Here is a 14,895-nt window from a genome sequence, read left to right as displayed (position 1 = left end):
AAAGTCACATACATTTTTTGATGCACATGGAGGAATTTATTCTGTAAATGCATTTCCATCTCTTATTATTCACATTACCTCCTTTTCACAATTTACATCTGTATAAAGTCAAAAACCACCTAAACTTTTATGGAAATTAAGAGATTTTTTATATATGCAATACTTCAAAATACATATAAAAAAAAGGGTGATGGAAACATGGCTAATGTCTCATTTAATCAATTTAATGAAACTTTAAAGTATTATTGAAGAAAAAAAAAAACATCAGTGCATGAAAACTATTTGGGGTATATTTTGAAGACTTTGGTAGGTTTAGTCATTCCTCTTGAAGGAATTTACTTGACCTTCGACAAAGAACTTGGGACACTCTCTGGAAAATGAAGACACAATGACAATACTGTATCAAATGCCATGTACAAAAGAAAAGTGTGTCAGACTAAATGGGTTGGTGTCCTGCAGGCACATCCATCTAAGTTCTCTAAAAGAAGTATTCGTAATAACAGGGTTACGATTAAGTGCAGTCCCTGAGGTGCCATCACGGTAAGAATTATGAATAACCAGACTTCTTACTTCTGCCCAAAGTACACAATGCAAAGACTGCTGTTAAAGCACTGCAGTCAGCCTGAAAATGTAATCTACTGTTTAAGTGTGTGCTTTTGGAAAAAAACGACAGGACAGCAAAATCTCTCTCTTTTTTTTTGTGATCAACTTTTTATTTTTGGATTAACAAAATAACAAACATCAAACAAACAAATGGGCAAGGGGGAGCAACAGACATATTATCAGTAATTTACAGTCCAAAAGTGAGAGAGAGAGAGATAATTATGTGGTCATTCCTTTATACACTGAACAAAATTATAAACGCAACACTCATGAACTCAAAGATCTAAGCCTTTTTCTATGTACACAAAGTGGCCTTTTATTGTGGCCAGCCTAAGGCACACTTGTGCAATAATCATGCTGTCAAGTCAAGTCACCTTTATTTATAAAGCGCTTTAAACAAAAAAGGATTGTGTCAAAGCAACTGAACAACATTAATTAGGAAAACAGTGTGTCAATAATGCAGGACTCCTTGGTTCCCACTAGGGGTGTAAGAACATATCGATACACATGAGTATTGCGATATTTTGTTTGGCAATACTGTATAAATTATCGAAAACATAATATAGATATAAAAAAATTATAACAATCATACAAGATTCATGGCAGCTGTTTCGTTTCGAGTTTATTTCCCGACCGCGAGATGGCAGTCTTCTTGTGGTAACGTCCACCGCGGGATTGTGGCGCTGTTGCCGCCTTGGTTCTGCCGCAGGCGAGAAGGGTATAACTGCAGCCTGGAGATCCAAGTCGATTAAAACTGCAGACCGGAGATCTCCAAAATGGGGTGTGAACACCAAAATTGGGCAGAACCTCCAAAATGGGGCGGGGTCTCCTTTCGCAAAGACTTTCACCATTGGCATTGGTCGCGGCAAGCGGCAGAACCGAGGCTGAAGTTTCTCTCATTTTAGTGGCGTTTTGTGCAGTTGGTGCGGTGCTCGCGTTGCGGTTTTCGATGGCGGTAAAGTTAGTTTGACATTCATTAGACATTTTTTTTTTTTTTTTTTGGCCAATTAAACTCTTTAAGGTTGTTGTGAGCCCAAACTAACTCAGATAGTCAGAAATATATGCCCTTTATGTTGCACAAGGCTTTATTTCTAGGGGGATTTTTTTTTTACAATGAACCATTTAAATTAAACAATTTAAGTACGTGACATTATAATTAAAAAAACAATACTAAAAATGTTCAGAAAAACATTCCTGTTATTGCACAAAGTTCCGTTTTGTTTAATTACCGTTTTATGTGTTTTATAGTAATTTTACAACTTTTAATGTTGGTTTGATACCTATTAGTCTATTTCGGTATTAACATATATAAAGATAATCATACAATTGTCATAAATTGTCATAAAACATAAAACCATTTTAATAATATCTTAGTCAAGATCAAGAGTGATACTCAAAGATGGAATGATCTTAAAGTCTCACCCCAAGATAAAATCTCCACAGTCAAAAGAATTTGTAAGCTCGGCTTAATTTTCTTTTTTCTGTGCCAAATTTTTAATCCAACTTAAGTCTCCTCATACTTCGGTCGATCTTCTATCTAAAGTTTCATGGAGAGTAATTGAAGCTTACAAGGTTAAAGATATTCTATTTGCTAGCACAGGAAAAAACTTCAGCTTCAACTTTGCTTTATTGTCATTCTTCCATAAACAGTATACGAACAAAATGTCATTTCTGACAGACCAAGATGCAAAGACACTGACAAAACAAGTGTACATTCGTGTTCATGACAACAGGGACATAAAAGCTTAAAGCACATTAAATATAACGGGTAATAAACATGACGAACACAATAAATATAATGAGGTAGATGTGTTAAATGAGGTAGAAATGTGAAACTGTAAGAGTTTAAGAATAAAGCGCTTGTGCACAACTGAGTTGGCTCAGAGCAGATATTAGTTTAGAATATGTGCCTTTGCACAGAGTGTCTTTAGTGCATATTGGGTGGGTTGAGTGTGGATATATGTAAAGTGACCGTTGTGCAAGAGTGTCTAGTGCACAGTTGTAGTGCAGATGTATGCGAATGTCCATTGCAGTGTTTTTTTTTTTGTTTTGTTTTTATGTTTTTTTCCTTCTTTCCTGTAGACATGGGGTAGGGAAGGCATTTTATGATGGAAGTAGGATGTTGGGTTCTATCTAGCTTATTCAGGATTCTGACAGCCTGGGGGACAAAGCTGTTGCAGTACCTTGTCGTGTAGGTCCTGATGCTGCGTAGTCTTCTGCCTGATGAGGGTCAAACAGATGGCTGGAGGGGTGAGATGTTTCTTTCACAATGGCAGAGGCTCTGCATACACATTGTGCCTGCCTGATAGATGTCCTTGATCGAGGGGAGAGAGACCCCTATGATCCTCTCAGATGTCCTCACTATGTGCTGGAAGGTCTTGCGTTCTGCTGTTTTACAGTTACCAAACCACACAGTGATGTAGCTGGCGAGGACACTCTCCACAGTTCCTCTGTTGAAGATGGTGAGGATGGGTGGTGGGAGGCTGGCTCTCTTCAGCTTCTGCAGGAAGTGAAGACATTGTTGCACCCTCTTCATAGTGAAGTTGGTGTTGGTGATATCATACTTGATTTGCATTCTTGCTTTAATGATGCAGCAGCAAAAGGTTTAATTAATTTTAACCTACTTGCTCAACAAACATTTGCACTACAATAACAGTATTTGATCTAGAAGAGAAGACTGACTGAAGAATTAGAATACACACAATGGTACAATGGTGTTTCATGTATTCATAGTTGTTTACAGTGCTAAAGAGATTGATTCTCATGCTATATATGGCCAAAGTTTAGAAGAATGACTGAGAATTTCTGTGCCGAAAATCTTACTTCCGGGTTGGTACAAGTTTTGGCTGTTTTTTTTTTTTTCCCATCATGGACCTAATGACGTAGTCGAGAGCAGAACTCCTTATATGAGCATTTCTTCTGGAAAAGCACATGTTGACCAGAGGAGAGCGAGACCGTGCACATCAACGCGCTTCAAAACCGCCAGTATGGCTGCATTGGATTTGTTCGCGAATGCCTCCAAATAAGTGCATTTTTGGATGTGAGGGAAAGTTTACAGTGTTCAGCTTCCCCAAGAACCCAGCGTTACATGAACAGTGGATGCAGTTTGTTTTTCCAGGGCAGCAACAGAGTGTATCAAGTGCCTTTATGTAGTCATTTGAGTGACAAATGTTTTATAAACAAGACCCAAGTCAACGCTGGATTTGCACATCATTTGCTATTAAAACATGGAACCGTTCCTGTGATAAAAGACCCCGTTCGTGTGAGTACAATTGCATCAGATTTCTGTATTTTCTTGGAAATCACCACATAAATGAATATATGTTAAATGGAAACAACACGAAACATCAGCTCCACCCATGGCATGCCTCCAGGAGCTCGGCTTTTCCCGGAAAGAATCGGAAAGCTGTATTTTTCTTTTATAAATATGATAAAACTAAAGACTTTGGATATATGAAGGATGCAGTACTACTCTATAGTTACTCAAGATTAACATGAGATTAAGTGAAACTGTGTATGCTATGTACCATTTAACCCTTCTACAAGGCCTCTAGTGGAAGTGCTGAAATACAATCAACAATTACATTGACTCTGCATTGCTATAAGCATTCTAGTGGAGTAGATTGTATGTTTTTACATTTTAGATTTATTTTTATTTGTTATGTGTTGAATTTAAGTTATTAAGAAGATATTGCACAGTGTGACATTATATCACGGGCGATGCACCATCCGAAGAAATCTTGCATGCTCAAAATGTAGTGTGACCATGACATTAACCATACAGGAATTCAAGCCATTTTATGCTTTTAAAGATTCTAGGTTTTTTAAATACCTTGTTTAAATTGTCCAATACAGATACAGTATCACTGTAATAGGTGTCCTGTGACCACCTTAAACTCTGTAAGCAGCAAAAAAGTCACTCTTTAGCCAATCAGAATTAAAGAAATACAATGCCAACACATTGCCATTGTCATGTGACTTGCCCACAGTATACTTCAGTTTTTACAGCCAAACTCACAGCCTTTCAATTAGTATACTCTTATTTGATAGTCTGCATGAACACAGGAGCTTGACATATGCGCTATAAAAAGTTTCATCCTTGTTCTGTGTCTAAGTATGCTGTTGTTCCGTCTCATCAGTTGATTTTCTTGACTGTTAAACTATAGGCCTGGGCACTGTAAATGCAAAAAAAAAAAAAAAAAAAAACCTTGTGCAAGCTAAGCATACGTTGTATGCAATTAAAAAAAAACAGACTTCATGCAAACAGAGCGTATACTATGCTGTTGATACAAATTTGCATTGCCATTCACAACTCCTCGCCTGTGAATTTGTCGTACTACTCTTTTCAAATAGCTAATGTCTTTCACTAACTATAAAGTACTGCATTGCAGGTTTGCTTATGTGTCTGTGGAGGACCGAGTTTGGAGTTAGCAAAGTTGGCATAATGGCTGATAAAGCTTACCTCTAGCACCTTGTAAAGCCAAAAAGATTTTCGAAAGATTTTCATAGTCACTCTCTTTTCCTGGGCTCAATCAATATTCTCTTGTTAGAGGCGGATCAGTATGGCCCTCTGGTAATGTATGTACTGTTTAGAGCTGTTCTGTTTTGTAACATTCAGGGCTTAGTTATATTTCAAAGCTCTGCGCTGGAAGCCAAGGTCACCCTGACTCAGCCATTTGTTCCAGACCTCTCTATACTATAACAAGCTTTTCTGCTTTCATTCCATCACTTCTCACTCACACTCATGAAATCTAACACAGTGCCTGCCAACCAGCTAGCCTTGATTGATTTTTAAGTGCTACTTCCCTATATGTTTTTACATTTTCCTCAAACAAAAGATGTAAAAACTATTATTTGTTACAAACGTTCTATGACTGGTCAGTGATATATATGGCTGTTATCTGATTGGCTTGAGTAGACACTGATGCCAGAAATGTTTCATGCAGTGATCAAGCCTTTCACAAATGTACTGGGAGCGATCCACAAATATATGCAGTGATCTACGAATGCACAGGGCCTTATTCACAAATGAATGCAAGGCAAATTTGTGTTTCTGACATTAAAAAGCTATTTGTGGATGTGTTTTTTTTTTTTTTTTTTTTTTTTGCAAATGAATTTGCAAATCTCATTTAATTAATTTGGGAATTTAATTGTTTGTAATATCAAAAATGTGTGAAACTCTGAAAATATGTTATATTTTCATTATTCAACTACAATTTTGCTAAACTACAAAAATGTACACGCAATTCACTGCAGTTTTCATCTTAAATGAACACTGGAGTTTTATTCCATTTACACAAATAATTATTACAGGAGATTATCTTTTATCAAAAACATATTTTAGAAGAGCTCAAAGACTTAAAGGGGGGGTGAAATGCTCGTTTTCACTCAATATCCTGTTAATCTTGAGTACCTATAGAGTAGTACTACATCCTTCATAACTCCAAAAAGTCTTTAGTTTTATTATATTTATAAGAGAAAGATAGTCTGTACAGTTTTTTCCTGGAAAAACACGAGTGGCTGGAGGCGTGACGTGTGGGCAGAGCTAAAGAATCACGAGCGCGAGTAGGCTTTTGCGTTGAGAGCGTTTGGAAGCTGTGACATTACCGTGAGGAAAAAAACATCATCCAAAACAAACCATGGCTAACAGTCAGATTCAGCGTATATTTATGATCCAGAATCAGATCCCTAGGCTGAAATTGAACAAGAGCAGCATCAGCAACGACGTCTCTATGTGGTATGTACTGAAACTGTATATATTTGCTTAGCGGTTTTGAAAAATGACTAAGTTACACTTTATGCCGTCTTTTTTTTTTATTTTATTATTTTTTTTAAGGTGTACTTTTGGAAAGTGCAGTTTTATGCCAACATTGCATGTTGTTTACTTGATGTGCTTACGCGCCGATAGCTAAGTTAACAAAACAGAGATATTTGAAGCAGTTTTACTCACCACCTGCGGTTTCAACACACGATTGTGACCCTTTTCGATGAGACTGCATTATCCTTAAAAAATAAGCGATACGCAAATCCGGCGTCAAACTGGGCCTTGTTTGTAAAACAAGCATCTTCGAAATGCAGGGAACAAACAAAAACACTTGCACAGCTCCGTTGATGCTCTGTAGAATAAACTCCATCCACTAATGCTGTTTTTTTTTTTTTTTGGGGGGGGGGGGGGGGATAATCTGTGCAGGGTTGTCTTGTACTGGCAACCAAAAACACACTTCTTTTGTGACTTTTCGCTCTCGCTCTGATCAGCGAAGTCTGTTGTGCTCTCAGTGCTCTGCTATACGGGAGCGCGCGCTCTTCCGGCAGACGTGCCCTCAGGACCCATATAAGGAAATTCCGCTCCATCTAACGTCACACAGACCCATACTCGAAAAAAAAAAAAAACTTTCCGAAACTTGTGACAAACCGGAAGGAGTATTTTTGGAACAAAAATACTCCTTCAAACGTACAACTTAATTTTTGAAACTTTGTCCTTGTTTAGCATGGGAATCCAACTCTTTAACAGTGTAAAAAAACTCAGTATGCATGAAATAGCATTTCACCCCCGCTGAAGCAAGCCAAAATTGCACGGTTTCTGTAACAAATCTCACGTTTGCTTTTGTCAACATTATTTGTTAGGTTTAGGTAGGGTTTAGTGAAGGTGGTATATTGTTTACAAATGTGATAATGCATTAACTTTTCCTCTCACCACACAATGAATCATTCTTCTATTTTTTTTATTTTTTTTATGTCATTCAAGAAACTGCACATCACAGAAATGCTATTTTATGTGACGTGCTATTTTGAAAGTGCCACAAAAATTGCAAGTCTAGACTCCTTAATCATTTCTGGTCCTTATCTTTGTACATGGAACAGATGTGGATGCTTCTCTTTCGCTGTCTGTCTCATAAGCATGGGCAGGCAGATAACTATGCAGTGCTTTTCTGCTGCATTGAAGCAAAAAGTGTCCAGAGTTTAGCGCTTCTCACTGTGTGCAGTGCATATTTAAGTTCCTCAGTAGCTCTGCAGTCCACTGACTCTCTTGGCCCTGCTTTCTCGCTTTTTGTTTCTTACCCGATTACAATTCCATCAGCGTGAAGGGTAAAAGCTGAAGGGAATATTAAGTTACACCGTACTTTATCATATTTTTTTTTCCTCATGAGTGCACTTATTGAATTAAGTGAAACCACACAAAAGTACATCAAGCTGAACATAATCCACCAAAGCTGAGACACAGTGAATGAAACTATATTGTACAATACCTGATTAAGTCAGCACCTGAAGTCTGAGATAGCAAACACAGGTGTACACTGTAAGGAAAAATAAATAATAAAACATAGAAGATACTGCAAATGTTCTGCCAGTTAATGTACTGGACATTTTCTGACATTACAGACATTTCCTTTAGCACTAAAACACAATGCAGTGCAATTCAAAATATGGGAAAACACCAATACTGAGAATACGTTCATATAAAAACAGTAATACACAGTAACTTTCTTTAGAGCATTAGAACGTAACGGGAGGGAATCGAGTTTAGTCTCTCTCAAAGTTCAACATGTGTGAGTCAATGAATATCCATATTAACATTTTTTGAGAGTGGAGAAAGAGGTCATTACAGACAGCTTTAGAAAATTACTTAATTTAGCTAGTTTTCCACCAAATTTTACATTTGTCTTTGGTGACCAGCAGAACTATTGTAGCTTATCATTATATTTTATCTTATTTTATTATTATTATTATTATACTTTTTATTTATTTATTTATTTTCGGGCTTTTCAGCATGAATAGAAAGAAAATGAAGGATTATTATTATTTTATTTTATTTTATTTTTTATGAATAAGAACATTTTGCACTTTAAAAGTGTACTTCAGTGTGCTACAGAACAGTCATAAAAGTGTACATCTTGTGAATCTTCTCTGCAGAGATCGTCAGAGCCATGACCTACGTGATAAACCAAGGCATGTCCATGTACTGGGGGACCTCACGATGGACAGCTATGGAAATAATGGTAAGTAACATTTTTCTAAACGGCATTTGTCAAGAGAAACTTTTCACATCACCTTACAGGGCACAGCATTTCAATAGAATTCAAGTGTATCACTTACATTAAATGAGATTGTTACTGATGACTGGCTTTCTATAGGACTGAATTGTGGAGCAAACAGTGTTTGCAATGATAACAAAGTACCCTCTTGTATCTCAGCTCCTCTATAGTGTATATTGGCCATGTAACATATTTTTGTCCTCTGCCTGAAGTCAGTGTTTTGCAGTACTGTATGTTGCTGTAATTGCAGTGTAGCGCAAAGCATGTTGGCCCAAACTGATATGTGGTAATTAAGCACTGACATTATTATTTCACAGCCGATAATTTGAGGCTTGATTAAGGTTTTAAAAGAGAGGGGACACACTGATGAGCTATAATTTATGTGACTGTGATAATACCGTGTTCTGGTGTCACATTAGATCTGTCCCAAAGAAACTTACCCCCTTCAAATAGGACATGTGTTCACAGCCTGAAATGAGCTCTTTATATGCATATGCAAACAATGAGTCAATTGGGATACCAGCAGTCTTGTGATAAACTGTAGACTGTATGGGGTAACCAGGACTAGCTGTCACTTTTATTATAGTCAGTATTTCTCAGTGTGTACATAACTAAAGACCTGACTACAGAAAAGCTATTGAACAATTCCAACATTATTACATAGGGAAAAAAAGGCTATAATTATATTATATTATATTATATTATATTATATTATATTATATTATATTGTTAAAAAAATGTGTTGTGTTTTTTTTTTAATAATTCATACATTTATTTAGCAAGGATGCATTAAATTGCTCAAAAGTGGCAGGTAAGGACATTTATAATATTACAAAAGATTTCTGTTTCCAATAAATGCTCTACAAATTTTTCCATTCATCTAAGAATAATGAAAAAAAAATAAAAATCACACTCTCCACAAAAATATTAAACATCACAGTTTAACATCACAGAGGAAATCTAGCTTTGGCATCACAGTTATAGTTGCTATAACAGTTCCCTATCTGTGAGAAAATGCCATTGGAAATCGGCTAGTGGATTTTGCCACTCCCCGTATATAAGGTGACAGTGCACGTCCACTCATTAGATTTTTGCTGTGTGGCTGCTGAATGATTCTGCTGGGCTATCTTATGGCAGTCCCAGTATTTCATTAGGTGTGGTGCCGGGAGATCAGATGCAGCATCGGGGGATGGGCTATTGACCTCTGAGGATCAAGTTTAGATAGGGCTGCCCACCTCAGATGTTGTCACCACTGCCAAATCCGACCCGGAGTTGACAGCCATGCTTGCCCGGGCAGCTGTGAGCATCAGGCGGGAGGTGAATACACTGCCCAGACCTAAATGCTTGCGGTCGGACAATTGGTTTCTCAGTACGGAACGTGGCTCACAACTGCGTTCTACTCTGGTTCCTTTCTTCCCAGAGGTGCATGAGGAAGTGACCCTTTTATGGCCAGAGGCCACTCGTCTCCTTCCTCCGTCCTCACTATCCTCGATGGCAGGTCAGCTATCGGGTTAGATCTCTGCCACAATTCTGCGTGCGAAAGATCCTATTCTGAGTGCACAAAAGTGCATTTTGCATTGCTCGGATGTGAGTTTTGTGTAGAAAATTTTTGTCTTGCAAAGAAAAAAGTATTTGGAGCGTACTAAAATCAATTTTGCATTTAAAATACGTTTTTGGATGTGTTCAGACGTTCTCTTTTGCGCATGCAATGTTTCCCTAGCTTGCTCCATTGATGCTAAATGGCTCAACACAACCAAGCATTACAATATGTCATAATTCCAGCAATCAGAGATGAGGCAGCTAAATTTTGATTGGCTGCCTTGACAACCAATCACTACATTCCTTGAATTACCACGACAGCAGAAGAGGAAAAATACAGCGCATGTTGATAGTTGATATTATGATTATATTTTTTTCCAAGCACATTTTACCGATTCCAAATGACATCAACTTAATAACTACTATTAATCCTGTCTTTAATCATTTATAACTTATATATAATTATTCAGGTTTACATATTGTACACTTTCTATCTGTCAGTGATAATAAAACATGTAAATTTTTCGACTGAAGGATAGAAACGCATTTGAAACTGACATAAGTAGAGAAATTAAGAAAGAGGGTGTACATCATATGTTGAAATGCTAGATATAACAAATATACTGTAAACACTGTAGCCCAGTGATCCTCAGATCTGGACCTCGAGATCCACTTCCATGCAGATTTTTAGCTCTAACCATAATCAAACACACCTGAGTATGCTAATCAATGCCAATTAATGTCTTTGGGATCATTAGAAAATCACAGGCAGGTGACTTTTGTCAGGGTTGGAGCTAAACTCCGCAGCACATTGGACCTCCAGGGCAAGATTTGAGGAACCCTGCTGTAGCCTATATATTTTGATATGAAAGTGTATTGTAATTTCTATTATCTCTTTCTAGGAAGCATATTCTGTAGCGAGGCAGTTTAACCTGATTCCTCCAGTGTGCGAGCAGGCTGAGTATCATCTCTTCCAGAGGGAGAAGGTCGAAGTGCAGCTGCCAGAGCTCTACCATAAGATAGGCAGGTGTCAATCAGTCAGCATTTACTCACTCAATCTCAGAGAATATGATACTGTCAAATTGAGAGAATTAATCCGTGAGAACATGCAGCAGCTGCTCATCTTGACCATAAATATAACCTTGATTCTGTGGGGGACTGTAGGTGTGGGCGCCATGACATGGTCTCCTTTGGCATGTGGAATCATCACTGGAAAGTATGAAAACGGTATCCCAGAATCCTCCAGGGCAGCTATGAAGGTACTCAGAGTTATAGACAAATTGTATTTTAAGCTTTTAGAATTATCTAGAAACATACTGCTGCATATACGTGATGACAAATCAAATATTTATATTCTTTGCTTCTTCCTACCTGACTCAACTCATCTACTTCTCTTGTCTTTTTGTCATGAAGTCATACCAGTGGCTGAAAGACAAGATAGTTAGTGAGGATGGACGAAAGCAGCAGGCAAAGCTGAAAGAACTCAGTCATATTGCTGAGAAGCTGAGCTGCACTTTGCCTCAACTCGCCGTAGGTAAGAATTCTCCCATCAACACCAGTGGAGCTGCCAGAACAGTGTAGACTTTTGAGCAGACTAGAGATCGTGGATGGTTTGGTTCTTGTTCTTAAATTATTGCTGAAGAGGTGATGTAAAGAATTTGCTGCACTGATACAACCAAGAATGTATACAAATCTATTTAAAAAAAAAAAATCATTTCTTGTGAGCATTTTTGGTGGCAATGGGTGTTTATTCCAAGCTTTTCATGAGATCGCAAAAACAATCACTGGTAATATCTCCTATAATTATTTCGGGGTCTGTAATTAATTTTACTGTTTCCACATACATTTTAAGCATAACAAGAAATATTTAGAATAACAAGAAATATTTTTTGAGCACCATATCAGGATATTAGATATTATTTCAGAAGGATCATGTGACACGGAAGATTGTAATGGCTGCTTTTTCATCATCAAAATAAATTACATTTTTAAAATATATTTGAACACAAATGAATTTAAAATTGTAATAACATTTCATAAAATAATTGTTTTACTGTATTTTTTTTATCAATCATATAACGTTGGTGAGCATAATAGACAAAAACATAAAAATCTTAATAACTCAAACTTTTAAAAATATTCATATAATAAGCACGTTTAAATAATCATTAGAATTCATAAGTACTTTCGAATTGCCGTCAACGAAGAAATATGATTTTTTTGACCACATAATGGAGTAATTACAGGAGCATCTGCTCATCCTGGCCAACCAAACACAACTTACAGTACTTTTAGTTTTTAGATTGTGCCACCTAATGTCCAAAAATCGTAATCTGCTGAGAAGAGTGTTTTAAAGACTTCTTCTGTCACTTTTTCTCTCCAGCCTGGTGTCTGCGGAACGAGGGAGTGAGCTCCGTACTATTAGGAACTTCAAATGCAGAGCAGCTAACTGAAAACCTAGGAGCCATACAGGTGAGGAAATGCATCTGTTGACTCTCTATGCATCTATTCATTTCCAGAAGTTCCCTGACTAATTTCTTTGCACATTCAGGTTCTTCCAAAGATGACATCCCACGTGGTCTCAGACATCGATCATATACTTGGGAATAGGCCATACAGTAAGAAGGACTATCGGTCCTAGAGGCTCTGGACACAGGCTCATGGTGAAGAGAGATGCATGTGTAGCAGTGTCCGTGCCCTAGTGGTTCCTGCTCCAAATCTGTTTCCTCTCTCTGAAGCCTTGGAGTGCTCTCCTCCATAACCTGTACCTGCATCCCCTCTGTTTCTGCAAGTGTGCCTTTGCACCCAAGGATCCCCTCGATTGGTGTCTAGGTGTCACCTTGTAATGGCACCTTGCAGGAGATCTTCACTCACAAATGTGATCTATGAACCTTATAAACACCCATGCTTGGCCTCTGCTCTGAAAACCATCAGCCACTGGGATGTCTGGCTGTATTAGCACAAAGAGTGGAAGAAGAGAGCATGTGGCCCTCTCGTGTTCAAACGCAGCAACTGCAATCCTGTTTCACAGACTGTAGAATAGAGGACTCAGTGAAACAATGTGCATTCACAAAGATTCAAGCTGTTTTGCCTGTGCAAGAATGCCTGTATTGATATTTTAGGAGGGGTATTTTAAAGAAATTACTACTTGAATGAGGGTAGCATAAATCTATAAATACATGCTTGATGATCATGCAACTGTATTATAAACAGACCTCAATCTACACTGTAGTACAAATATACATTATTAGAGTTGATCTGACATATATTATATTATGCCAGCTGCATTCGTGGTAATGTTTGATTATAAATTAGTTTTTTTTCCTCTTAGTAACAGTATAGAAGATATTCAGAGGATAACAACTTAAAGCGACACCCTTGTGGAAAAGAAGTGTGCTTAATTATATTGAATACACACATTTAGTGAACTGCAAATTTGCAAAGTATATTTTTTTAACTGTTCTTCTGGATGACATATTATCAATGAAGGACACGGGACTGTAAATCAAATACATGACACTTTCATGACCATGTTTCTTAATACACTTAATAGGACTTTTAAGAAGTAAAATTAAAAGATTTACCTCAAGGTACGCTTTAAATAATTTCATTTTAATAATATGTTGTTGTGCTTTGTAGAATTATTTTGATGTGTTGAGTATCATATTATAGCACATGTAAAGAACTTGTGTTAAACTAAGTGTTATTTATAGTATGCAGTTTGTTATTCCTTTTAAAGTTATTATTTGAAATGTACTGAATTGCAGCTTTGTCATTACAAATGTGTAATTACATATACATTTAAATACATTATATATAGGTTTCAATAGAAATGACAAGAAAGTACATTTTAGTTTACCATAAATGCTTGTCAGTACATTTGGGAGAACAGCACATTTCAAAGACGAAATAAAAATTATGAGATTACAAATAAACATTGTTTAAGTGGATTAAACAACTCTCTAAAGTTTGGCTGACTGCATTTAATATAAATTTAAACTATAAAACATTTTCATTTAATAGTAATTAACATGTAATTAGGTGTCCACAAATATTAAATTCAGTTTACACTTAAAGGGATACCCCCCTCCCCAAAATGAAAATTTTGTCATTAATCACTTACCCCCATTTCGTTCCAAACCTGTAAAATCTTTGTTCGTCTTCAGAACACAGGTTAAGATATTTTTGATGAAAAACAGGAGACTTGTGACTGCCCCATAGACTGCTTAGTAAAATACACTGTCAAGGTCCAGAAAAGAATGAAAAGCATCGTCAGAATAGTCCATCTGTCATCAGTGGTTCAAGTCATAACGTTATGAAGCAATGAGAATACTTTTTGTATGCAAATAAACCAACAAAAACTATTTTATTCAACAATTCTCTCCTCTGTGTTTCTCCACATCATTGTAGCACCATTTTGGACTATTCTTACAATGCTTTTCATACTTTTCTGCACCTTGACAGTGTAATTTATTAGGCAGTCTATGGGACAGTCACAAGCCTCCCAGTTTTCATCCAAAATGTCTGAAATTGTGTTCTGAAGATGAACGAAGCTTTTACTGGTTTGGAACGACTTGGGGGTAAGTGATTAATGACTACATTTTTATTTTTGGGTGGAGTATCACTTTAAGTATACTCTTATATTATTAAGTGTATTATTTCCATAATAAGAACTCTTTTTAAAAATATTTTAAAGTCGTCTTCTTTTTCACAAGGGTAT

The 14,895-nt window shown here is 36.9% G+C and overlaps 1 protein-coding gene across 2 annotated transcripts in view; it reads left to right on the top strand.

Annotated features, from left to right (window-relative positions):
- Window positions 1-14,295, top strand: part of LOC127934160 (voltage-gated potassium channel subunit beta-1) — a 128,614-nt gene extending 114,319 nt beyond the window's left edge. For both annotated transcript variants that reach the window (XM_052531350.1, XM_052531351.1), the window contains exons 9-14: window positions 8,515-8,600; window positions 11,078-11,198; window positions 11,340-11,434; window positions 11,589-11,709; window positions 12,559-12,647; window positions 12,727-14,295. In XM_052531350.1, coding sequence (XP_052387310.1) covers window positions 8,515-8,600; window positions 11,078-11,198; window positions 11,340-11,434; window positions 11,589-11,709; window positions 12,559-12,647; window positions 12,727-12,816 — 602 coding nt within the window. In that variant the 3' untranslated portion in view covers window positions 12,817-14,295. The remainder of the gene's footprint in view (window positions 1-8,514; window positions 8,601-11,077; window positions 11,199-11,339; window positions 11,435-11,588; window positions 11,710-12,558; window positions 12,648-12,726) is intronic.
- The last annotated feature ends 600 nt before the right edge of the window (window positions 14,296-14,895 follow it).

The sequence above is a fragment of the Carassius gibelio genome, chromosome A18 (genome assembly GCF_023724105.1).
Source record: "Carassius gibelio isolate Cgi1373 ecotype wild population from Czech Republic chromosome A18, carGib1.2-hapl.c, whole genome shotgun sequence".
In the NCBI taxonomy this organism is placed as follows: Eukaryota; Metazoa; Chordata; class Actinopteri; order Cypriniformes; family Cyprinidae; genus Carassius; species Carassius gibelio.
Note: the sequence above shows the minus strand (reverse complement) of the source record. Positions and strands in the feature narration are given on the sequence as shown.